Source organism: Mercenaria mercenaria, chromosome 14 (assembly GCF_021730395.1).
Source record: "Mercenaria mercenaria strain notata chromosome 14, MADL_Memer_1, whole genome shotgun sequence".
NCBI classification, from domain to species: domain Eukaryota; kingdom Metazoa; phylum Mollusca; class Bivalvia; order Venerida; family Veneridae; genus Mercenaria; species Mercenaria mercenaria.
Window position 1 is genome coordinate 71,087,986 of NC_069374.1, and position 27,413 is coordinate 71,115,398.

At 33.0% G+C, this 27,413-nt stretch overlaps 1 protein-coding gene across 1 annotated transcript in view; it reads left to right on the plus strand.

The window, feature by feature from the left end:
- The first annotated feature begins 6,507 nt into the window (after positions 1-6,507).
- The window catches only part of LOC123527645 (feeding circuit activating peptides-like), a 39,252-nt gene continuing 18,346 nt past the window's right edge, over positions 6,508-27,413 (plus strand). Inside the window, exons 1-6 of the mRNA XM_053522705.1 lie at positions 6,508-6,554; positions 7,251-7,425; positions 8,433-8,570; positions 9,134-9,198; positions 9,695-10,414; positions 14,680-14,719. Of these exons, the coding sequence (XP_053378680.1) occupies positions 6,508-6,554; positions 7,251-7,425; positions 8,433-8,570; positions 9,134-9,198; positions 9,695-10,414; positions 14,680-14,719 (1,185 nt within the window). The remainder of the gene's footprint in view (positions 6,555-7,250; positions 7,426-8,432; positions 8,571-9,133; positions 9,199-9,694; positions 10,415-14,679; positions 14,720-27,413) is intronic.

Genomic DNA, 27,413 nt, shown 5'->3' on the forward strand with positions numbered 1-27,413 from the left:
GCTGATACCAATTTCTAGGTTTCGTCCGGAACGGCTTCTTTAAGCGACTTTTCAAATATTCTAACATCTGATGATCCTTTTTATTGTATTTTTGAGTTTTTGATTATTAACGAACATATTAATATCTAAATCAGATAGCATTGTTATCCCTTGAATCGTTTTTGTGTGTTGTAAAAAAACCCCAAAAAAACCCTCAAATTAAATCCAGATTTCAAGACGCATAAACAAACTTTGTACATAGAGCGCCTACTTCATCCGATTAACATTCGGAACATTTTCACGCGTTTCGGGCTTATCGTATGTATTACAGGATTTTTCGTACGCGCGTGCGTCCAAATACAGAAAATACAGGAGTTTTGTACGCACGCGCATCCAAATACCGTAAAATATTGTACGGTCACGTGATGCAAATGAAAGTTCGCGATTGGATAGATAAAATAGGTATAGAATAAATGTAAACATCTGTATATTACTTGAAGAAAATTTTCTTTATTTTATTATGAAAAGAAAAAACAACTCGGCAAGTAATCCCATATTTACTGCCAGAATTTTTAAGTAACAAATATTAGATCCAGTAATAGAATATAATGAAACAAAACAAAAAAGCGAAACGCATTTTTCTTAAAAATATCTTAAATTTGCTATTTGATGATAACTTTACAAATATAATACTGCAAAACTGATATTTGTTTTCAACTAAACCCTAGCCAAACGACCCGTTTCGCACTATCCCTACATTGCTTCTCATCCCAGATTTCATTTGATATCTAAGCAATTTTGAAAATTGACATAGCGAACACATATTACCCTTAATTACATATCAAAAACACAACAAAATTACATTATGCTTTTTATTATACGAAAAACCGCATAAATTGTTATTGCGTTTAAATTAAAATATTGAAAGTGTACTCACGGATAGTCCGCAGTGGAACAATAAACGGCAAAGGTAACTGTCATGAAAACGGTATTCGACCGTTATTTTTAATTGCTGAAGAACCAAATGGAATCTGAGATGAGAGCAAATGTAATGATAGCGGTAAATGAGTCGCTTTGATACTATACAATGGTAAAAATGCATTATTTATGCAGTATCGTTTTGCCTGCTGCGAAGATATCGTATGTTCTGTTAAATGTCATATATCGTTTCTCCGGCAGATCGTTGGTTTCCCATGAAACAGAAATATAATGGCAAACACAGCGACATAACCCTGCTGGAAAATTTCTGAATTGATAAAAGGGGAACTATTTGAATAAACAATGATTCAACAGTCAAAGTACAATATAAAAATAAACTATAAGACCGCTTTGTTTCAAAAATGCTCAAATGGTTATTTAACGTGTGGATTCATAGTCTGACTTTCTTGAAATGTTCGCATCAAAATCAGACAAAAGACTTAACTATGCATGCTCACCCATAAACTGGAAGCATCAGCATTACATTTCTATTAAAACATTAAAACATATTAAGCAATACACAGATTATTCATCTTTCTTCTTCTTGCAATAAAAATATTAGGTAAAATAACATTCCTAATATTGCATCCACTCTACTTTCTTTCAGATTCGGTTAAACATAGTTACATAATTACACTGATTATGAAACATCATATTGTATTGTATTGTAAGATATTAAAGACAGTGGTCCCGCAATAGCATAAAATGCATTGTGGAGATATAATTTGATTTTACGTTCTCTAAAAACTAAAAGTCCTAATATGGGTAAATGTTTTCTTTCGTCTGGGAAGAAAATGCATTTATGTTGAAAATTAAAGATAGAACAATAAGATTTTCTAATAACACTGAGGTACAGTATAAGAGTAGAAATCAAACACTCATTAACATTGGACATCAGCATGCGAGAAAGTGACTGATTCTGTTGTGAATTTCAAACATTGACTCTCAACGTTATTTATGTCTACAGAATACCACTGAGTCTTTGACGAACATGTCTGAGATTGTTTTTAGTCTTATTTGTTTTCATTTTGTCACAATATGCCAGTGTCAATTACATGGTAAACTGCTGAGTATTGTCTAAAAGATTTTTGCCAGGTGATTTGTTAACTCAGCAGGCTGTTTGACAAAGCTTCAGAAATGTGATATTGTCTTTCAGAAATGCGTATCATTGTTTCTACTCTTCCTTACAGATCAAAACTGTTTAAAGGGGTGGAGTTAATGTAAATATTGAAACAATATACATGGTTTTAAGGCTAATATTGAAACTTATTAAATGATTAGGATCCACATATTGACACAGATATTAGAAAACAATAGGTAAAAGGAATATTCTCTTTGCCAATTTATACAGTTGTTTATCTTTATGTTATAACGACATTTAAATACGGGGTTTTTGAATTAAGGTACGTATATTAGTAAAGCCATAAGACATGACTTGGTTAAACAACATATTTATTATGATGAAAAAAGACGTTCTACAGTGATTTTTTTTTTATTTCTGTGTGTCCTTGTTTTGTTGACATGATTACAGCAAGTTTAAAGTCAATTAAATAAAAATACTAATAAAAGACATAATTAGACAAAAAACAAGGACAAATATCAAACAAGACTCGTTACAGTAACTGCTAAATAACTCAAAAGGGGAATTCAATTTTCCTGATTCAACTACCGCAAAAAAAGGGGGGTGGGGGAAGAATAAAAAACAACAGCAAACAAAAAAAAAAAAAAAAAAAAAAAAAACAAAGACGGAAAATCGGTGGAACTTGTTAGAGTTTGTTTCTTAAAGCTGCAACAAGGAACCTGCCAACTGCGTTTTTTTTCTAGTGAAAACTCTAAACAGAACATTTATTAAGATCAATCAACAAATCTGTCCGCTTCGTTATTGTTTTCGAAGAAGAACATGGCCAAACGTTATTACTTTTATTTGATTTTGGTTTGACAAGCATTCGGGATTATCCATTTCTATAGAAACCGAACTAATTTTCTGTTATTTATGTTGTTATAAATAATATAAGAGATTGAATTAGCATGGCATCAAGCATACTACAGTGTTGTATAATACAGTGAGGTGCTTTAAATAATTGTCCGTCGCGCCGTTGTCAAATTATCATAACCGTGAAAACAATATGCACCATTAATGGATTTTGATATATTCCGTAACAACAATAAATAAACGGATTTTACCACAATTTTGCAGTTAAAGAGAAACTAGATAAAGTAACAGAATAAGATATAAGACTATCATTTACTTTAAAAGCCACCGAAACAGAGAAATAAGGAAAATAATGGAATTACCGGTGATTCAGAAACCTTGGTTAGCTGTAACAAATGTATCGACAGACGAGATTATTGACCCGTTTGAGCTTTATAACATAAAATCGCAGCAAAGGAGATCGTCACAAAAAACATTAGCCTTACCCGAGAATCGAACTCACGACCCCGCGATCGGTAGATGGACGCTCTACCTATTGAGCTAAGCGGGCGGGTTCCATCATTATCTAACTGAAATATAGACAGATACTGAGATTGCGTGTATATTAATGTCGATATTTACTGCATTTTAAAAAAAAATGTATTCCTCAAATTTGTCTTTTTTCGAATTCACTTACCTTTTTTTTGGAGCTATTGTTGTTTTGCTCTTTCTAATCTCATATTTATTACGGTGCAGGATACTGTCATGTCCATTTATATGGTTTCAATTACATTGTAGGTCACCCATATGATCAGATAGAGCGTCAATTAGTTTTCTAGTATCGTTACATGTCAGTTATTTTGCATTAATGGCTTTAAAATCAGACGATTTGTTAACACTGTATTTTCTCAACTTGTTCTCCCCTTAAGAGTATTTTCCTGACAGATCGTGAAATAAGCGATGGCCTGGGAGCGCAATCTATCTCAAAAATGTCAAATACCTAAATGGCTATGTGTAAACCTACATTTTAATCTAAGTATCACTTTCGTCAGATTCTTTGCTAACTGTAGAAAATGATATTTGTTTTTATTTATCTTTAGCTTAAATATATTTATTCCCAGTAATACATGTACAAATTAAATACTTACACCATAGTTTGAACAAGATAAGTCGGAAAGCATAAGAATGAAAGACACATAGGCTTGTAGAATTCTTCTCCTTGTACAATTTGTCTTGGCCTTTACTATGACATACTTTGAACAGACTTTTGTGTTTCGCAGAAATGTTTGCCTCAGATAGACGGAGTGTTGTGTAAAAAACACAGGTCGTCTCTATCTAAAAAGTCAATATCACAAAATGGGTCAAATCAAGATATTTTCAAGATATAAAGGCAACAACTTTGACAAGCATTGAGCTGTCTGTTGGCAGAATCATTATCCTTAATGAAAAATAGTATTGTCAGAGAACCAATAGTCATTTCTCTAAAGTCAAGGACACTATACGGTCAAAACCCATGTCAGGTCTTGCAGGTGATGCTACTTTACTAGTATGGAGATTTTTCCTAAATTGACTGAATAGGTTTAGTCACTGAGGCGATGTTTCACCCAAAATATCGATGACCTTTATGCACCAACACCCCACTATGAAATTTTACAGCTGTAAAAGACATGTATCATTTTCAAAATTATAGTCAGGATTATTTCAAATTTACAGCTGTAAATTTTATTTAACAACATTGATTTTACAGCTGTATATTTCAATTTACAGCTGCAAAACGACTGTAGAACAGTTCGAAATATGCAAATGCGATACATCTGTAAAAATATTATATCGGTAGAAATGTTACAGGTGTTGAAAAAGATAGCATTATTTAAAGGGACAAAAATATTGATACAAAAGATTATAGGAATTGTAATTCTGTAGAAAGTGTAGCGATTACAGTAACTATAAAAATGGCAAAACAAATTATCTGGTAATTACGAACAATATGAAATATGTTTAAGAATAGAATACAAAGTAGAAATAATGCATCAGATATTCTTTATAAAACTTTCTTTGTCATGAAAAAATATGACAATCTTGAAATTATTTCTTTTTAACTTATCCGCAGCTTTAAAAATATTGTAAATAGTTAAAGTAAGTACGTATACATGTTCCACTACAACTAAATTAGATAATCAAACATTTGTACTTATACCAATAAGGTAAAAATTTCAGTATTTTAGAAAATGTGGTATCTGCGTGAATTTCAGTTTCATCCCGCCAAAATGCATTTAAGTTGGCTGACAATTCTCATGTGTCCCTCCAAAAGAGTTTCACCTGTAATTTTGAGACAAAACCATTGCACATCTGTAACTTTCAATCTGTAATTTTGACAGCTGTATTTTGAGACCTGCATGCTTTTCACCTGTAAATTTCAACTGTTTTGTTCTGGTCATTTTTCTCTTACAGGTCTTTTACAGCTCTAATTTCAAAGTACATATTTTTACAGACGTTTTACAGCTGCTGTAAAGCAGGTCCTATTTTCGTACAGGACTGTATTTTATTTATGCTATTATTTGGAATTACAGTATCATGAAGGATATAAAATAGAGAAAAGTGGAAGCTTCACAGGTCGCCCAACACGACAAAAACGAAAATGTTGCAGGCTCGGTTTGATTGAGCTTGTTCATGGACGGTAGTGGAAATGCATGCTACCGTCCACGCCCTCTAACCCCGGGTTGAGCAGAACTTAACATTCACATATGCTTAAAGTACAAATTTCAATTTTGAGACATTCGCAGATGTATTCGAACGCCGGTGAACATGGAACCTTCAATGATACACGTGTTGAGGCGTTTAATTCCATGAAGAGGATCTATTTATAGGTATCCAAACTTGGTGGTAACGAGACTCAAACCAAAGTAATCATCGAGCTGGAAATTACATCCTGAAACTACAAGCATTGACAAATCCTTATAATCTGCTTTGTTTTATGACGTTGTATGAGCAAGATATAAAGTGCACAGACTGCAAATTCTGAATGTCACCTACCAATAAGGTTGAATTGTGCTAAAACGATGATTAACCTGTCTTTATAATATAAAAAATCAAATCATGAAATATTTGTTTAAGTTTCTAGATTTAATGAGATCAATTAATATCGTTGAAGAGAGAGAGAGAGAGAGAGAGAGAGAGAGAGAGAGAGAGAGAGAGGGAGAGAGAGAGAGAGAGAGATTATATTCATGTTACATTGTTTAAACAATTGAGACGCGGACAATATTTGTATAACATCAAGAAAAAGTTAACAGTTTTATCAAGCATTCCATTGACCGAAAAATGTCAAACGGACAGTAAATGATGATGATGATGACGATTTGTGGAAAATGTATTTACCGTCGTGATAATCCCAAACGAGTTATCACAATTTCCGAACATTTTCATAATTATTCAAGAATATCGTGTATCGTAAACGTTTAAAGGACAGCGTGTCTTTAAATACCTTGGATAATTTGAACGCAATTCATTTCTACTTTGATCAGCCGTGCACTTGTATTGTCTAGTGGAACTGAATTTAATCGTTATACTCTGTAGCATAAGTCATCTTGATAATTGATGTACAAGATCATTTAAAGACATTTGCAGTCATATCAGGAACAATGGCTAACCCGCTTAGCTCAGGGGAGAGAGCAAAGTCCTACGAATGGTAGGGTCTTTATTTTCTTTCCTCGTGCGGGATGTATAATTCAATCAAATTTTAAAGTTGTTCCACATTACCACCAACATCATGTACCATTAGACCCGTAACACTTTCACCAAAATTTCAGACATTGTGGGGCCTCCGTGGTCGAGTGGTGAAGGTCGCTGACTTCAAATTACTTGCCTTTCACCGATATGAATTCAAGCTTTACTCGAGGCATTGAATTTTTCATGTGAGAAGCCATCGAGCTGGCTTACGGAAAGTTGGTGGTTCTACCCAGGTGTCTGTCCATGATTAAATAAACCCCCTAAAACAAACACATTCACGTAGTTTGTCCCCTCATTATGTAAATGTGCTGATCATTGTGATTCTCTTTCATTTTGTCTCTTTAATCACATTATGGATTCGTTTCAAATAAAACAAACAACAGTAAATTTATCATTACTTTCATAATATGATACAAGAACCATACTTCTGGTACCATTTTCATTGATTGTACCTGATTTTCCTTAGAATATCAGGTTAAAGTGGTGATGTACTTTTACCTTATCTTAATAATTTCTACATACATTTGACTTAAACTTGAAACAGTTGTTCCACATCATCAACCACAAGATACATTAATTTGACAGAAATATTCCAATTTACTCAGGCATTTCAGTTTATCTTTATAACATTCAACTTATCTCTGTTATTACTCAGTTTACTGAGATTTTACTCAAACTGTGGTCCACCATCACCTTTGACGTCTGAGACATTGATCACGCCAGTAATAGCTGTAATGTCCGAAATTATGCCAGGTTTGCACTATCTGACATTGAGATTGTCAAGCACGCTGTCTCCTCTGCCATCGCTTGTTTTGATAATAGTTAAGACTGTATCCAAAACTATTAGTAAATCTGAATTCTTCATATTACATGACCACAATAGTGCTTCGTCATGCTATATTGGTGATGTCCTTGTCAGAACCTAGATTTGGAATGATATTACTATACAAGCTATTTTGAATCATCTAAGAGAAGGCTGCCATAACTAAGAGCTCTGTACCAAAATTGTTACCAGTTTGATTCTTAACTGTACACTTCTTAATTATTAGGTCTACACTCGGTTCTTATCATTGCTTCTCATTTTGAATAATAAAGTCGATGAGACAAGTCTTTATTATTTACGGTCGTTTCTAAAAAAACGTTTTGCGCTATGTCTGTAATATTTTTGCACGCGTTAATTAAAGAAAAATGATTTCACTGAGCAAACTCTTGCATATCTGACATTTTGTATTATACCAGGGAAGAAGTTATGACTGCACCTAATCTGTGATCAAGAGATAAGAAGCATGAACAAATTACAATCAACATGTCTTTACAAGTAATGACCGATCTTGGCTTTGTAAAATTATAAACAAGGTAGAGACTCTCAATCAAGAGCATAGTAAAACTGAATCTGAAACGTGTCTCAAAAATATTTAACACTAACTGATCGACTCATCATTCTTCTTTCTTTTCGACCTAACCTTTAGCCAGCGCAATAAAATAGCCAGTGCACATGTATATATGTTTGAAATATTAGTCTGCTAGAATTATAATAATAATTAGGGAAAATACATTCCCGGTATGAAACACCAAGAGACTATAATTTCAATATTTAAAAATCATTCAGTAACGTGGGCATTAAATTTCATCGCCAAAATCGCTATTACATGGACCATGAACTTTAAGATTTAAACGTTAATTTTGCCTATTTATCGGGATTTCATTTCGAGAATTGACACCACTACGTAATCGTCGGAAATGAGTCCTCCATAAATATTTATGATATTATAATACATTAGTTCAATATGATATATGTCTACCAAAGTACTTGAAAGAAGATATTTTCCAATTTTAGAAACGTAACTATGTACAGAGTGAGGCGCTCCAGTCCCTGGCGACCACGCCGAGGCCATACGTCATTTGGTCAGTGCCAGATATGTTTTCACACGGACCGCCTATATCAAGTCTTAAACGGAGGGAGGATGATGAAAAGGTATCATTTCATATAAAGCCGTATAATGTACTTTCTTATTTAGATGGGAAAAGATAAATTTTACATATGAAAAATAGATGAGTGCACGAAACGATAATACCAACGTGTAACGTTTGCGTTACTACGAGCACTGCAAGACTCGCATGCCCTTTCGAAATAAGGCTTTTGTCATAGATAGCACCCTGTGTTATCGATAATGAATCAGTGTGAAAAGAAAAAGGTTATTTGTGGTCGAATTTTTAAGGTACCTGACTTAGAAGCACTTACTTCTTATCACTATGGTTTTGAAACCTTAGAGAGGAATCGTCAATATTTGTACAACTATAGAGCTGAGGCAAGACTTATATAGTTTGGGTAATTAGAAACAATATTACAGTGTGTTGAATGCATTCATTCGCGTCTTCCTAATTACGTTTAACAATAGTCGTTCTCTCGGTACAGACTGAAGCTGTACAGAAGCAAGACAATAATGAATACATTTACAACTGATCAAGATTCTTCATGTTTGCTTCCAATACGCCATGTTTAATTGTTTCTTCAACTGTATCTTCTTTTTTCTTCAGTATGACAAGGAACGACAACTGGACACATTAGGAGAAGCTGTTTACGATTACCATCCTCCAAGAGAGTACAATGGTAAAATGAATATTCAATTATTTTCATTTATATAGACAGAATCAAAATGAATATTCGGCCCTTTTCTAGAGATTTAGCTAACCTCCTAAATGAAATTGGTTAAAGATTTCGTTCAAAATAATATGAGCCGTGCCATGGGAAAACCAACATAGTGGGTATGCGACCAGCATGGATCCAGACCAGCCTGCGCATCCGCGCAGTCTGGTCAGGATCAATGCTGTTCGCTAACGGTTTCTCCAATTCCAATAGGCTTTAAAAGCGAACAGCATGGAGCCTGACCAGACGGCGCGGATGCGCAGCTGGTCTGGATCCATGCTGGTCACATACCCACTATGTTGGTTTTCTCATGGCACGGCTCATATATGGATACAATATTTTTTTTGTCATTTTGCAGTCATCGTTCAAGTTTTTTTCCAACCAATTATAATATATATGTATATTAATTTCATGTCGCATTAACATTCATAATTTCAATCATTACTTTCTAGAGTTTTTTTTTCTGATGAAAAGGACAACAGCAAGTCTGTTGATGCTGAAGGTTCAGTAAATGAAGACAAACGATCGTTTGACACACTTGGAAACATGCAAATACACGGGAATAAACGCGCTCTAGATACACCGGGTAATATGCAACTACACGGATACAAAAAGGGCTTTGATTCTTTAGGTGGTGTAAATTTACATGGGGGTTACAAGAAATTTATATCTTTACTAGGAGGAGCTAACCTTCACGGCTACAAAAGGGCAATGGACAATCTTGGTGGCAATTTTGTACATGCTTACAAGAGATATTTGTCCTCTCTTGGAGCAAGCAATATTCACGGCGGATACAAACGTAATATGGACAAGCGTTACCTATCTTCTTTAGGAGGCGGAAATATCTACAAACGCAAATTTGATAGTCTCTGTGGAGTTAATCTACATGGTGGATACAAAAGATTCTTGAGCTCACTAGGCGGTACTAATATCCACAATGGAGGAAACAGCAAACGAACATTTTCCTCGCTGGGTGGGGCTAATGTTCATGACGGATTTAAACGTGCACTAAGTTCTCTCGGTGGAGAACAAATCTATGGATATAAAAGAGCCGGTAGTGACATTGAAGATGACTTCGAGAAGCGTAAACTAGACTCACTTGGGGGATTCAGTGTACATCGTTTTAAGCGAAGTGAGGGAGATGTTGAAAAAGACGACAAAGCTAATGAAGGGTCTCTTAAAGAATAAGTTTAGAAGAAGAAATGAAATTCAAATCACAGTTGAATGCAGTTATACATGTTTAAAAGATCTATTTTCACTTACATGTACATTTTTGTGATAACAAGTTTTAGAATGAATAATGTATAAAAGCTTGTACTGGAAATCCATTTGAAAAATGTATCTCTATCCATTTGTTAACCGTTTGTTAAGAGGCAAGTGTTTCCGAAATGATAAATTCCGTAAATAACAGGACATGGAAATATTAACTTCTTTGAAAATATGTTTAGATTCCACTAGAATACAACATTATACAAATGTTGAGAATCACGTTTGACATGTAGACTTACATTAGATAATTCTATCAGTTGCATACATGTCATTTTAAACGAATCAAATGACATCATATAACAGCAAGAAAACTAAATCAGATAGAAACAATGAATTGATATTTAATGCATGTAAGATATATAAACTGGGACGCGCTTCAGGTAGTTCTGCACTTTTGGATCAAAATGTTTTCTACAATGTAGAACTTGATCAAAACCTGATTGTTCAAAACTTCAAAAAATACTTAGACAATTCAGCAAATAAAATCGATAGGGGCTTGTGCTTGATTGTATGCTAGTCTGGTTTGAATATTTTGGACCTCACGCAACTTTTGTATCATAGAAGTTTCCATGTGCACCGCCGTATGAATACATCTGCGGATGTCTCTCGATGTCTCTCAATTGTTTTTGTACTTGCAGCATATGTAAAGGTTGAGTTATGCTCAATCTGGGGCTACAGGGCGTGGACAGTAGCATGTATTTCCACTACCGTTCATCAACAGGCTCAATCATACCGAGCCTGCAACATTTTCATTTTTGTCGTGTTGATTGATCTGTGGAGTTTCCACATAAAATTATTCTGTTCATAATGGGATTCTACGGAAAATCACAAGTTTCAGAACATTGTCGCGAATCACTGTCGCCATCACTTCCGGTTTACCAAACGTGCAGAACTACCTTAACACAAAGGTGTTCATGTCATTTTAGTGCGATTTGAAATTTTTTATTCAATCTGAATCTCATATCATTCCTTAGTGTCTGTTATGAAAATGGAATTAAATTATAAAGTAAAAACTTGAAAAAATATTTATTTTGTATATTAAACATTATGTAATAATTTTACATAAACGCTTTTTTCAAATATCCGAGACATTTCATTTAAAACAATGTATAGATAAACCTTTAAACCAGTATTTGTGATATTTCTTTCTTGTTTACAAGATAAATTTATAGTTTGATATATCTTGTATTATAAATAATAAAATGTCTGAAATAAATTATTTCAAAATATCTTTGTTTATTCCTCGATAAACAAACCTTACACGAACGTCTTTCACACTTCAGTACGTACTTTGTATTTTTTTGCACGTGGAATATGTGTCTTTTCAATAAACTGCTTATTGTTCTTCATCGAATACTATTATTTTTGTATGTTGAATAATGTACAAGCCATTGCAAGAACAAAAATAAAAGCGTAAGATAAAGAGTCTCTGGAATACTTTGTTGTACTGATGTCCTATTTTGTGTATGAATAGGAAGTGCCAATAATGCCTATATCTGACATGCTTACAGACTTTAAAAGGTGAGACAATGGCCATATATACTACTACTGGCTAAATAAGAATGAATTATTACCATAGCACCTAAGCACATTTTAACACATTTCTCTCTGAACATACTCTACATTTAAACAAGGATGAAAATCAAACAGAGAAAGCCACGTTCTATAAACGAACCTTGACTAACCTACGCTTTTAAATACAATTACATAAGTATGAAGTTGTCACACAATTAAAAAAATAATCAATGTGCATCCCATATTATAACATAGTTACCAAATATTGCTTTCAAATGGAATCAAAATTTGAAATAAATATTACTGTGTATTTTAATTACACCCATTAAAAATTAATAAATATTACAACATTACAATATTATGGCAAGCTATATCTTAATGTTGTAATACCTGTAACACGAATATCAAATGAAAATTGGTGGAAAAAGTAATAGTCAACGATATGTGAATATGTGCATGACAATCATGTACAATAATGGAAAACAACAACAGAAAAATGTTGAAAACTGCTCCAAAATATAACAATCAATGTGTTGATAATGTTCAAACAATGACAAGCGGATGCATATCAGAGTACCTATTAACAACAGTAATAACACACAGAAAAAGAAGTGTAAGCACAAGTTTTCAAGCTCATCAGCTCAACATTGTTCATAAGTGTGTGAGTATGTTTCCTGATTTAGACAGATCTCTCCGAAAAATCCTTCTGGAATAGACGGGTAAATGAGTAGAACCACAAATCCGTTAAAAATGAACTCACTGGAAAACGGCTTCAATTTTATTTAAAAATAAGTGATGGTTGAATGTAAAGTTTTGTCATTTTTTGCTTGCTTCTGTAATATAATACTTTTACGATAAAGCCAGTGAAGGGAATTCCATATAATTAGACAGAATGATAGATAAAATAAATGAAAAGTGCAATAACTGTAACTTTTTCTTGAATATAAATAACATTACCTATCTGACTGAACATTAAAGATGCAGCGATTCAAAAAGACACGTGGAGTATTATGTATAACTATCATAACTCTTTCAAGCAAGGCTTCCATGAACAGGCTCAATCAAACCGAGCCTGCAACATTTTCGTTTTTGTTGTGTTGAGCGACCTGTGGAGTTCCCACTTCTTCTATTTTAGTGTAGGCATAGACAACATTCAGTGATACATTTGTAGCTCGGTCCTTCATTCCTTTCTATTCTTAATTGTCTGAGATTTTTGCATCTTTTGCATCATTTCTGTTATCTCGATTATAACATGACTAGAAAACATAGACCAATAGTCTTTCTTCGTTACAGAAAATCCGAGATATCCACTTACAATAACTTAATATTGCAATAATGTCAATGATCGTGATATTGTTTTTGTGAAGAAAATTGAAAACAAATATTTCTAGCGTCACTAATATAAAGGACAAATGATGATATTTTAATAATCTTTTAGTTTAGGTATCCAAATACTTTCTCTGTTTCGCACAAATAATCATTATAAAAGTAGCTCGAATGTGGCTGTTGTGCATAGCTAGAAGTGATTTTGCATATTCCTGTAAAATCTACGAGAGTCGACCCTCTCTGCAAACCGGGTAGATGATTTCCTAACATTACTACCAGGACACCTTGAAAGACCAGGGACATTATAAAACTGTCGAAATGTTTAAATCTATCAATAATGTGCAAAACTACAGGGGCACGTGATAAACAAATAGTGTAGGTAAACTTGATAAAGAACGTATAACACAAACACATTTACTAGCTAGCCTAGAGTGTGTAAAATGAATCAGTAAATCTTTCGGAAAGCAATACTCATTCTGCCTGTAACTTTTACTAAATCTTTAACCAGGTCTTATTTATCGATTAAGTGTTTTGTTTAGCATGCACCATTGATTAGGTCAATATGTATGATTGAAAAATAATTAATCTGTTTTTCGTTTTATTTACGACACAAGATAATAGGTTTTTATACTATTTTTTTTTCTTTGATGTGAAATGAAAACAGGAACGATGAATAAGTATATGCAATCAAAGGGCATTATCTTGTTGATAGCTATACTGTTAAAGTGTATGATAAAAGTACTTGTTCATCTTGTAGTATCTGAAACAAGTTTGTAAAGGGAGATTGATCAGTATGTTATTGTAAAGAGAGATTGATCAGTATGTTAGTGTACAGTCAAACACATTTACTTGATTGCTTAATTCAAAACAATTTAGATGCTTTAATACTTACTTCAATTATCGCTTACAAATTTCACTGTTTACGGTACCTCGCCAGAGCCTGGTTACCGCATAAACAGTTACCCTCGAGCCAGGTTTTTCAGTCTGCACCTTTAACCAGATAAATATTCTTATAAGGTATATGATTTTTATCCGGTTTTACGTAAAAAGAAATAATTTCTACAGGAAACTACTTCACAGATGTAATTCATTTTACGCTTTTACAGTACAACAGTCATCTTACATCCCGGTTTTCCAGCTCCAGTAAAATCACCTGATTTGACTGGTATACAAGAAACCAACTTCTTTAAACTTCTTGCATTGTAATAAATCAGTGTCCACTTTAACTTTACAGAATTGTTTTAAGTAGAATCCTTGATAACAAACATAAAGTCACGTTTAATTGATTAATAGTACATTAGTAGTACATAAGAGTTCATTTTTTCAGTTTCTTATCGTTCGACAAATCAGGTGTAGCGAAATGTAAGGTAAAAAGCCTTTAGTCACTATATGAACTTATAATGACCACAATCTGTTATAAATGTGCCTTCTGCTGAGACTGGGTATATTTCTACTTCCATATCATAATTTAACAAAGAAATCACTGCAGATAAAGTTGTCACTTGTAAGAGCCATGAAATGAAAACGATCTTGAAAAAAACTATGATTTAGAATGCAATTGTAAAGCTATAAATGTAGCTGACTTTTCGCACTCGCACATCAAATTTGGATTCAGAGTAAGGAAAACCTTTCAAATATTGCCAGGTTATATCTACAGTAATATTTAATTTAGAAAGCCATGTTAGAACTTCGTGCTGCTAGTGAATTCCGAACAACAGTCTAATCATTTCATAAACAGTATTTTGGTCGAATTTTTGTCCTTCTGATGGAAAAATGAGATCCCATTGAATTGTTCTGATAAAGTATTTGATAGAACCGCAACCTCAGAAAGAGACCAAGAGTTTCTAGTATTTCCGTTGATTTAGATTTCACTCCTCAGTACAAATAAAGTGTAAAATTTAAACATTTAGAACATTGAAATTAACATGGTGGAATACAATTTATTTTATTTTGTAGGGTTTAATGTCACACCGACACAATTATAGGTCATATGGCGTCTTTCCAGTTTTCATGGCGGAGGAAAACACCAGGTGCACCTCAGTGCATTATTTCATCACGAACCGGCATTCTGCAATACAAAGCTATATTCTGTAGTATAAACATTAAGAAGTATGACAATGAAAAGCATAATGAATAATTTATGGAAATTTTGCTTACCGCCGTCCATCTACAGTTAACTTTCGCATGCTTCGTCTGTGTCTTACATACCGAATAATTCTCATCTGACTGATATTCAATAGCGGCTAATTTTTTGTAAAAAGCTACAAAGCATGTAATTGAAATTTTTAAAGGCCTTAACTGGTTTCACCTTGAGCATTTCAATAATTCTTTTGGATGAGTAAGTTGGTCGAAGGTAAGGCTTTCCTCGAAAAGTTCTTAAAAGCTAAAAGGCAATTCCGTCACAGTAATAGTTACCAACTCACATATTTAGTTATCATCAGTCTGACAATTATGCTAACGTGAACTTTCTTCTGCATAATTTTATATAAACATTTCCACAAATTTAAAATATAAATGTACGTAGTTAAAAGATTTGTTTAACATATTCAAAGTTAAGAGCGACCGGTTTCACTTCAACATATTGGTAACATAATCTCTCTAGGGAAACACATTTGTAGTTATTGTCTGATTTATAAGTCAGAAAACTTGTAATTCAGCAAATAAGTGCAAACACTTTCTGAAGACATACTACATGCTACTTTAATTCAGTTTAACACATTTTTGCCAAAGCACATTCTAAGTATCATTCTTCCCGGTACTTACTTTTAAATTACGTTTATTCTAGATTCTGAATTATCTGTACTGATAAAATAATATACTGTTAATGTTAATATTAAATTTTTATAAGTGTAACATAGGATAGTAAATATATTCTCACTTTGATATCATAGGTACAGTCGCCATGATCGTTTTTCAGCAAACAAAAGAGTGTTTCTTTAATTTAATTTGTTTATATGGATACGTTCCCTTGATTTTCTGGGAATGTCATAATGATTTGATCTTTGCAACTGACTCTTTCGTTTCGATTTCTTTACGTTTGTAACTATATCCCTCCGTCTGTTTCCAAAACTGGCATGTGTTTTGGACCCTTTGTCCGCTGATGACATACCGATATGATTGTTTGTATTATTTTAAACTGTTTACTGATTGTTATTCTGCAAAACAAGCAGCAGGATTTGAAATATTTTTGTTTTGGATTAGCGTTTCGTTTAAGCTTGAGGGAAATACATTGCACATATGCGTAAAAATATTTAACGTTTGGCATTTTAATAAATTCATGACATTTCATTTTTTGTGACCATAAAACATGTTTTTTCTTACAGTTTCAAATCGGATATACTTTTTTATGTATCTGTAGATGTAGATAAGCTTTTTAAAGGTTTTATTTACTATCATAACATCAGTCTTCAAATGCCGTGGGATGGTTTGGACTAAGTTCTGTGTTTCGGTCAGAGTCCATTCAATATTTCTGTATAAAAGAGTTTTATTTTAGCAGGGAAACGTGAAGAGTGTTGTTCATTTTATAACCTCGCATGAACAACCTCAATCAGACTATCTGATATATAGGGCCATTTAGTGTTAAAATGTCAATGCTCCGAGGTAACCAAGAATTGACCAATGGAAGACTTTGATCCCGTTTTGATAGAGAGGTATATTGTTATCATTTCTTTGAAATCATTCGTGCGTACTGAATTGCGACAACTTGGTAACATAATGTTGCAGGGAACCTACCTTATATCGTGTATTAGATGATAAACAGTCAGTACTGCTGTCTATCTTAAGGATATTTTCTACAATAGATATGTTTTAATAAAGATATAGCCAAACATTAGCAGCATTTGTAAGGACCTAATTGTTATTAAGCGAATTTTGAAAATTAAACACTCTAGACATATATGGTCCGAGATCCCAAATACTTTTATTGCAACAATTGAGGCCAAAAGAAGATTATACTTTTTTTTGGAAAGAATACTTCATATCTTCAACAAAACCCCTTTCTTAAGTGTCAAAGCTGTGTTTAATTCACATATGTTTCTTTATGGGGGTGGTTATACTCGCTTCTAGAAATATAAGGGAGTAGGTAAAGTTTACATATAACATTTTTTTCACCGTTTGGTTAAATTTACTATCTGATTGTTAGTAAATGTGAATATGTCAAACAATATCAGCAATAAGGAGTTCATTAAAATGATACTTAAAGTCAAATTAACAATAAATGGCATATTTAAAATTTAATTCTATTGTTCAAAAATAGTTTGTTATCATACATCACTGATCTTTATCTATTTAATGTGCATATATCAGACAAAGTTGGGAATTCAGATCTTACTGCAAAAGGTCAGTGTCAGCCCTGATAATTGAAGGTTAAAATTCATTTTCGTGAAAAATAGCGTGTTTCTTTTTTCTTCTTTGTCAAATATGTCTTAAATATTATAAGTCACTGATGTATATTCATTCAAAAGCATATGTTTCAAACAAAGTCAACAGTGCATGTGTAATCCTAATCCCAAATTAGTCAATGACAAAGCTAATATCAAAGGTAAAAGGTCAGATTTGTGTTACGTGAAAAATCGCTTCTTTTTTAAAATATAATTTCATTGTTTACAAATATTTTTATCATTAACTGCTGAAATGTTCACCTTTTATAAATAACTATTTTATGATTTTTGATTTTCAGTTTATCTAAGATCCCTCTTAAATAATAATTGTTGAAAAACTGGCTCTATACTGTATTACTACCTTCACATCTATTTTTTCTCTAATAATGCTGCTTGATTGCTGAATGTTGCATAAACATTGTAGGATTTCTGTTGCTTGCCATCAGTGGTAGCTTCACTGTTAACACCTACAATAAAACGGCAATGATATGGCGAACGCAATGCATTTTTCAACAATGCAAGTATTTTACATTGATGCTAAAATCATTTACTCTCCTATATGTTTGATACTGCATTCATTTCAGGAAGTAATTCTAAAAAAATCTTAAATAATGATTTTGTCACTTAACCGCAGCAGCAATGCTCAAGTAATAAAACTACTGAATTCCAATATAATCACATGGTATCATTTTGTCTCAGTGAAACAAAGTAAACGTTCATTACATCTAATTTAAAATCGCTTCGAAATTGTCGGATCTTATTCAAGCATGAATAGTACTAAATCTTGACACTGATAACAATAGGTCGGTTATATTACTAGAAATAATGACAAAACCTTAAACTAATTCCAACATCAAGTTTTATCGATGGTATATAATCTTAGTTCCTTATATAATACATGAAGAAAAGTCATTCATCCAACACCGTTGATTCATGTGCCGAAGTTGGCAGTTTCTAGTTCTTGCGAAGAACAGGTTTGAGTAAGTAATATTAAGTTATCGTGCCCAATTTAATTTTGGCTGCCGGAATCCTGAGGCGGTGCCCGATTGTTGTTTTATCGTGCTTATATGTGTGCGTTTGAGTGCTTGTGCGTCTGTGTGTCTTAGACTGTGCCCTACAGTGTTGTTATATCTTACTTGTCTGTTTATCTATGTTAGTTAGTTGTGTGTGGGTGTGTGTGTTTGTCTTTGGTACATGAATATCTGCCCTACTGTGGTTTACGTTGTAGTGTAACTTTGATTATGGAACGTAGCATTCCTTTGTATATTCATCCTTTTTCTACTTTCCCCTTCAATCCCCTGCCCCCACCCCCTTTCTATCCCTTACCCCTTCCTCCTCCTCTATCTATATTTCACATAAAATTAAAATATACTTGTTGGATTTTTGAAACAATCCGTCTGTAATATTTTTCCGTTACAGCTTCTTTTTGTTGTTGGCCTATTTTGCAAATGTGTGACTCTGAGGCTGTGTTTGTGGAGATCTGTGCTTCCGAAAAATCTACCCTTACCTTTTATTTTTTGTTCTAGTACAGAATCCAGGAACACTATATTTAGGTTAACTTCCCGCTGTTTACTGAAATACTGTTGAAAAACAGTGTTAAACCGAAAACAAACAAAATAAAATCAAAAGAAGACTCGCATAAACAAGGTATTTACACATTCTGTCAATTTTACACATGTAAAAATGTAACTAAAAAACTAAAAAAAATGAGACTGATGATTGAATGAGGCAATTCCAATCGTGTTTCTGGAGTATTTTTCGACGTCCACTATCTCCGACGGGTTAGGAAAAAAGTGACAAGAAACACTTCGTAACAGTGGCACTGTCCAACAACCCGCGGGTAATAGCAGAATAACAAGTAACAAACTGTAGGGGAACGTGTTTACTAAATTGTTGTAATTCAGCGAAGCGTAGTGCAGTTTTTTATGATACAACTCATTACATTAAACTTGATTTTCAAAAAGTCTGCTGAATATAAATTTACAAACTAATTTAAGTTTTTGGTTTACACATACAATTACACAGGCTTATTACATCCACAATACATTTACTAAAACATTTGAATAATAGGTTATAAAATACTTCTACTGTATAATTGAAATAGCTAGATTTTTTTAAACACACCGTTATAAAATTCCTTTGCAAAGTTAATCAAAATGGTAGCTCCATGCATCTTGCGTATTAAGGTAGTTTTGCACGTTCAGATCATTTTCTTTCTACAATGAAGAATTTGATTATCAAAAACATGTAGAATAAAGAGTAAATACGCTTGAAGCAGCCAAAGCCTCCCGTCCTTTGTAAACAAATAATCAAAATTCAATTATACTTTGTCAGTAACATACAAAAACAGTAAAATAGGAAAAACGAGAAAAGCAATGTCTTCTATCAGAGACTGAGCAAGATTTCAACATTGCCATTTGCTTAATGACAAAGGAAATGTTTATGACATCCTGCAGTGTAGAGTTGCGTCATGAATAAATAGTGTTGATACTTATTATTTAGTTACTGAATATTTTTGTAATACTGTTATTTGTGCTCTATCATGTTTATTTTTATTAAAAAAATGCTTTTATGTATTTTGGTACATTTTGCAGAAGTACAGTCAAGTAGTCTTGAGCAGTTTTTAAATCCCACCAGGACTGAACTGTTTTGCTTTTTGTCTTCTGACCTGTTTCTTCGGACCCTTAAGGGTGTTTCTCTTGATGCTCTGTCTTCTGCAAAGGCATTGAGTACAAACGTTTTTGGTTCTTAAGGTTTGCTTTTTATTTAATTTTACAGCAGCATTTTTGTGTTTTACATGTCATGCCTTTTGGTTTTCATTGCGTGTGTAAGAGATTCTCAGGGGATTACTTTTATTTACAATGTCCCGTGCCTTTGAATGAGTGAGTGAGTTGGGTTTTACGACGATTCGACACAAAATGGTCATATATCGCGGAGCGTGTCTTTGGAACATGGTGGGGGGAAAAAGTGAGGTTGGGTGCGCACCATGAACCGGTTTAAGCGCCCCAGAGGAGTTTTTGCCACTGACCGTTCCAAGGCGGTGCCCCACTATATTCCTTTATTTGTTCGTTTTGTCCTCTTGTTTCTGCTTTGTAAGTGTGTGCGTGTGTGTTGGTAGTGTGCATATCTGCGTACTATGAGTTTCGTTTTGGAGAGGCTACGTTTTTGGAACATGGCATTCCCTGTTTGATATTTATCCTTGTTTTTATTAGAAATAAGAAATTTCTATGTGTTTAAGCGCACCAAGTGAACATGATAAGTTTGAAAAAAATGTTTTCAATAACCATCAACATTTAATTGCTAATGAAGACAAACAGTATAAAACAACGAAAGACACTGTAATATATATAGTATTACATACAAGTGTGTTTTTAAACCTAGAAGATATAAAATAAATTGCATTTTGATGTTTTCATTCGTGGAACACTTACGAAACATGAAGAGACGACAATTGAGATGCCATTTAAGGAATATAAACCGGACTATAGTAAAGTTTTTCATTATTTTGTTAAAAAAATATCTCATCGTGTATCTGAATTAGCACAACAATATAATGCGTAAAGAAATGGCTGAAACTAGCATAGCAGTAAGGCACGGCAAGTTAACTGACCAATATGGTTGGCAAATCATTTTGAAGGCAATTATTATGTTTAATACAATAATGCATATTTCATCTGATGTCATTGGTAGTCGGGAAGTTATTTACATGAGTTGAACGACTTGATACATATTGTAATGCAAGGGAACAGACTAAATGTGTTTCATGCAATGCGGTGTTAGCTAATACAGAGAAAATATGAAGGATGAATAAGCGTAACACCAGACTACAATATCAAAGTTACCTTGACTTTAAAACTAATCTTCCAAGTCGTGCCCTCAGCATATTATCTAAAGTAAAGGAAAAGATTGATGCCTGTTTGATGAAAATCTTGCCAGCGGTTTAGAATATGTGGAGCAGACACTGACCGAGGGTGTTATGAAGGTTGCGAATATTTTGAATGTACAAAAATGCACATCATGTAATGAAATAGAAAAGGTTGAAAACCACAGGTCGCCCACATGACATCAATGAAAATGTTTCAGGCTCGGTTTGATCGAGGTAGTGGAAACGCAAGCTACCATCCACGCCCTCTAGCTACGGGATAAGCATAACTCAACATTTACACATGTTACAAGTACAGAAATAAAATTTAGAGACACCCTCAGGTATATTTATTCGGCAGTGTCTATGGAACCTTCAACATGTAAGTCTCATTTAGATACATGTTTAAAGATTTATCGCATACCTACATTTCCCTGAAAGACTGATATTCATCTGAACTAATTTATTCATTATCTGGATCAGAATCCACACTAGTAGAATCATATACAATCTAAGAAATCAGCTCTCTCTACTAAAAGTTAAGCGATAAAAGTCATCACTTACCAACTATATCATTTGAACCGGAGACTAAAGCTATCAACAAAAATACCACGATTGCACGCTAATGTTCTGATACTTTTTCCACAGCCACAGTGTCGAATTACGTGACAGCACGCATTGTTTAAACTATATACTAGAAAGTAATGGCTCTGACCGTGAAACATGTCTGATTTTAATTACGTAAATATGATCTTGAAGATGTTGCGAAATAAACTTCAAGTCGAACGTTATGATGAGGCAGACGTATATGTATGTTGCAACGTACGCATACGTCAGTTGATACGGGTGTTTTGGTATTTGTGCAAAGCATACATGTAAATTGTGTTTTGTTTTTATATTGGATATTTCGTGTTTTAAATCACAGAAATGATATATTAGTAAATGGAAAGCAGCAAATCTTGATTGATTTTCGTAGCACAGATGTTTTCAATGAGATAATACTACAGGTGGTTACTTATTACAGTCTATATTTATCTTAAATACCTGGTCATACATTTGTTTTATATAAGTTATTGTGGTATTGCGATATATGCGGGATAGTTTTCATAGACATTGTACACGTTACATTATCAAGTAAAAGACTGCACACCTTACTACAGTGTACTAAAGTGCATAACTTTGTTGTTATGATAATTTTGTATTTCGTTTAAAAATTTGAAGACCGACGCCATAACTTCAAAACTAGCCTAACATGTCTTAACTTTACACAATTTTGACACATAGTGTCTTTGCTATGTATTACTAAATCTGAAATTATTACAATGCATTATATTTCTGCTGTGATCATTAGTTTAAGGTTGGAGTATGCAGTTTGACACTAGTTACCGACGTTTTCATAACGTCAACTTTCTTTATAGAAGTTTTCGTTATCGATTTATGTTTATTAACATCTTATGTGATTAAGGAGTAGGTTATCTTAATATTTGTATGTGCGCATGTCCAACCGGAAGCTAACTGGAGGTTTTACGACAACAATAACGACAAACTTAATGTGTTTGTATATTTATTTTTCTAAAAAGAAAATATTAGCCTGTGTCTGATCTGATGTTTAGTGGTTTAATAATGCGGAAATAATGAATAAAATACCACTACCACAGAAACGCTAAAACACATTGTTGGCTTAAGATGAAATCATAGACGTCATGACATTACATGTCAGTTACAGCACAAAGCTAATTAATTAATTTATCTTAAAGATTCTTAATTTAAAGCATTTGTTAATATTTTGAACTATTTTTAAACAGCAATTATTTGTCAAAATATTTTCGTGAGTCTTTCCCCCTGAAAAACGATCAGTATTTTGCGGCTTTTGTCTAGATTTTTTTTAATGTTACGAGGATTGTAAGAAAATGAAAAGAGAATAGTACTGCAAACAAAATGATATTTTAATAAAAAATGTCAAATGAGAACTACTGCTGTAAGTATTTTAAGCTTTAAAATGTCTTAAAAAGGCATATAACACGAAACATATTACTTACTTTAGAAATAAAATATTTTGAAGCTATATTAAACGAGACAGGTGTTTTTTTTCAAAGAAATAACGATAGAAAACAAGATATAAAATATTTTAAACATCTCTGTTGCCATGGTAACTTCTTACGTGAAGATAAATAGGGTACAATGGAAAGTGTTGAATATTCTGCTGATAATATTACCCTCATATTCCATGTTGATTATAAACAGAATGGCACGGAAGCGGTCAAAAACCCGTTATCATTCATAGTTGTTTAAAAATAAGAGAAAATGCGTAACCATTGAAACACGAGCCCCGCGACATATACGTTTTAAGATTTTTTTTTTTGAAAGCTAGCGCACATGAGAATAAAATAATCAACTACGCAGACTTCTATGGATAACAGTGAAACCGTAATACACTGAAAAACTGTTAAATATCCATAGTTTCCTTCTTTTTTCAATACGAAATACCTTTGGAGGGTCATGCACTTCAAGCCTGGATAAAACTTGTACTCTGAGGGACAGAGATAAAAGAACTTGAGATTGTAGCAGCTAAAACATTAACTTACACGAAATACAATAAATTGTTACTGTTTCATTAATTTGAATTTACCCTGGTAACAAGGTGACCTACCTTCTTAAAACTCAGTATACCATAATATAAAGAAGAAAATCATTCATTTTCAAAAGGATATCACTCTTTGTTAACGAATAAATACATTTAACTGAAGAATTTAGATGTTGGATTTCGTTTGTTATTTATTTCACTTAAAGGGAATTCCTATAGTTTTTTTTATGCGCATCTTTCTGCGCAGCCTACACTTTCTATGGAACACTGAAGTGAAGTCAACATTTGTTGAAACATGTAACAGACAATCTTAAGGAATGAAATATCATTTTTGATAAGTTTTATCAGTATTCAAATGTTGATACTGGTTTATGTTATATCAACAAGTGTCATGCCTGTCAGGTATCTTGCCATTTTTGTGGTTGTGTTTTCACATCGCATTTTAGTACAAAGACAGTGTTGTTCATATAATGTTAGATAATTGACTTAGTACTGATAAGACAATATCACCTTTCAGATTTTTTAGTATTCGAATATAGAAAGAATTAAGAATTTTTAAAACTTTTTTTAACTTCTAGCAGATATACATGTGATCAATTTTGTCAGGTTCGCTCCATTTTCGTCCTAACAGGTGTTGTATTCAAGCGGTCTTAACATAAAATTTAGCCTGGTGATCCATATATGTTTAGCTATTTTTACGCTCAAAATACAATTATTTGTACACAAGAAAAACAGGAAAAAATCTATGAAACAGTTTTATCAAAATTTAAAAATATATTCTTCACTTACTGTGCTGTCTTAATGTATATTTTGGTTGGTATTTATAAAAATGCAGAAAATTATGAAAATGTTGGAAAATCGCTGTCAGTTTCAGCAACAGTGGGTGTGTTCAAAACAATTTTTCTCAAAAACAAGCCTGGTGACCCATAGGTTTTATTTGTTCATTGTTTTCAGCACAAATTGTCCTTTCATATATGTGAATTTGAAAAAAAAATTCTATGAAAGGAAAAAAACTATAGGAATTCTCTTTAAAATGATGAAAAAAAATTATTTAAAGGTACTTTATGCCCTATCAAGTTATTGAGATCAATGCAAATGGCTGATTGAATTATCTTGTAATACTTATGGTTTTTAAAAAGCCTCTAGTTTTGTACTTTGTGGGTTTATTCTGTTTTAATAATAAAGTTGCTAGCGGACATGTTACTGATTATAATGGTACTAGTTAATATACAGAAATGCACACTTGGGAACAAAGTTGTAGAACCTGTCTACGTTTTCATCAAACAACCCTTGTTTAGACAGTGTACTCCATATGGCTTTTGTGGGCAATAATTGGCATCAGTTCCGTGTACCGAAACACTAGCATAGCAAGCCAGCAATGAGTTGATTTATAGTTGTATCTCGTTTAAGATGCGAGCTCAGTTATTAATTCTGATATATTACAGCTTGCGTTCATAAATTGCATTACCAAAGGAAATTTAAGATCACGATATGGCACAACTGATGAAAACCAAATATGTCGTATGTGTTTTTTCTGTATACATTTTTTCAAGATGAAATAAAACACAATATTGTGACTTATAGACCATCATATTGTACAATCTTTATCATAAAAATCAAATTACGACTTCCAGAATTACTAAAATGTACGTCAGAGTCAAAGTTATTAAGACGGTGGACAAGGACCATAAATGCTCCTGGAAAACAATTAGTCTTAATACAAAAATGCACTAGCCGGTCTTGTTTGTAAATGGCTTTTGTAGCAATTATCATGACAGATACTGTTCAAGGTTTATATTTAACCTGAATAGTAACAAGTTCGTGACAAGTGACATTCGCAAGAATCATTTAAGATCCATGCCAATATAACGTCAAACTAACAGATAGGTAGATTATACTATCTGATAGTGCATGAAATTGATTTGTTTATTCGAACATATCAAACATTATATACGACTTAGTTAATTTAGATTGAGTGGTAGAGCAGTGATATGGAGGCTATGAACAATGGTTAAAGCGCATGTGCAACTGTTAAATTTTGCCTGGTCTTTGTAAGAAGGAATGTTTTAAAGTGAATAAGTGAAAACGAACACAAAAGTACTAACAGGTTATAAGGTATACTGATACATTCAGTTAAGGTAATAACTTTGATTCCAGTAACAGTTTTAATGTTCTCTTATTTGTAATTGAGTCGTTTTTACATGTTCTCCGGTTACAAAATGACTGACAATTTTGCCAAAGACGACGGCCCTTCCTAGTTAACAAATTAACCATTGTTCAATAACAAATTGTGACAGCATTGTGCATCTAACAACCACAAAACAAGTAAGTACGAGAAAATCAGGGACTTTTATGAGCGACTGGGCAAAATTTCAGTACTGCCGTTATGTTTACTATATCTTAAAATGTAGAGTTACATGATGAATATTTTTAGCTTTTATCATTATGGCATCATAACTTTTTTTTTATTTCTTTATAGTTTCAGAATAAGTGTTAAGTGACATTTGTAGTATTGTTTCATGCATTTCTCATTATCATTTGTTGAAAACAAAGGATCGCCTTTCGATGAATTCTGTACAGCATAGTCAACAAATCATTATTGTAAAGAACGTTGATGCACAAGTCGTGTTAAGCTGGAAAACAGTTTTGAAATTGTCCAGAGAAGTTTGATATTCTGCGTTTAATTTCGAATAAAATGTCTGCATCAGTGAGGAAAAATCTCGCCTAAAACTATATAAAACATCTTGTAACTACAGGTACATCTATTAATTTTGCCTGTCATCAGAATTAGTCAGATATAGAAAATGATATATTTTGGAAGATTATTTGAAATTATAAGTAGCGGTTTATCATATTAATAGCGGTGTGATAAAATATTAAACATAATCAAGTACATTATCTAATTATATGATCACATTAGATGAATTATATAATTACGAAAGAAAAGAAAGACATTACAGGATTCCAAGTACGAGGAGGCATTTTATGGCATCAGGCTGCACTAACTGACTGGTGTTATGATAGTTAATAATTATGCGATGTCACAAAAGATGTCGCACTCTCTTCTTTGACCATAGAATGTTATGGGGAAAATGCCGTTACTTTTCCGTTACATGATACGAATCGGAGACAAAAACCATTATTAAAAAGTACACGATTAAACGCTAATTGAACAGCATGCGTTTATCTGATCAAACTATTGCACGCAATGCAAACATTCGATCTGATAGTCCTAT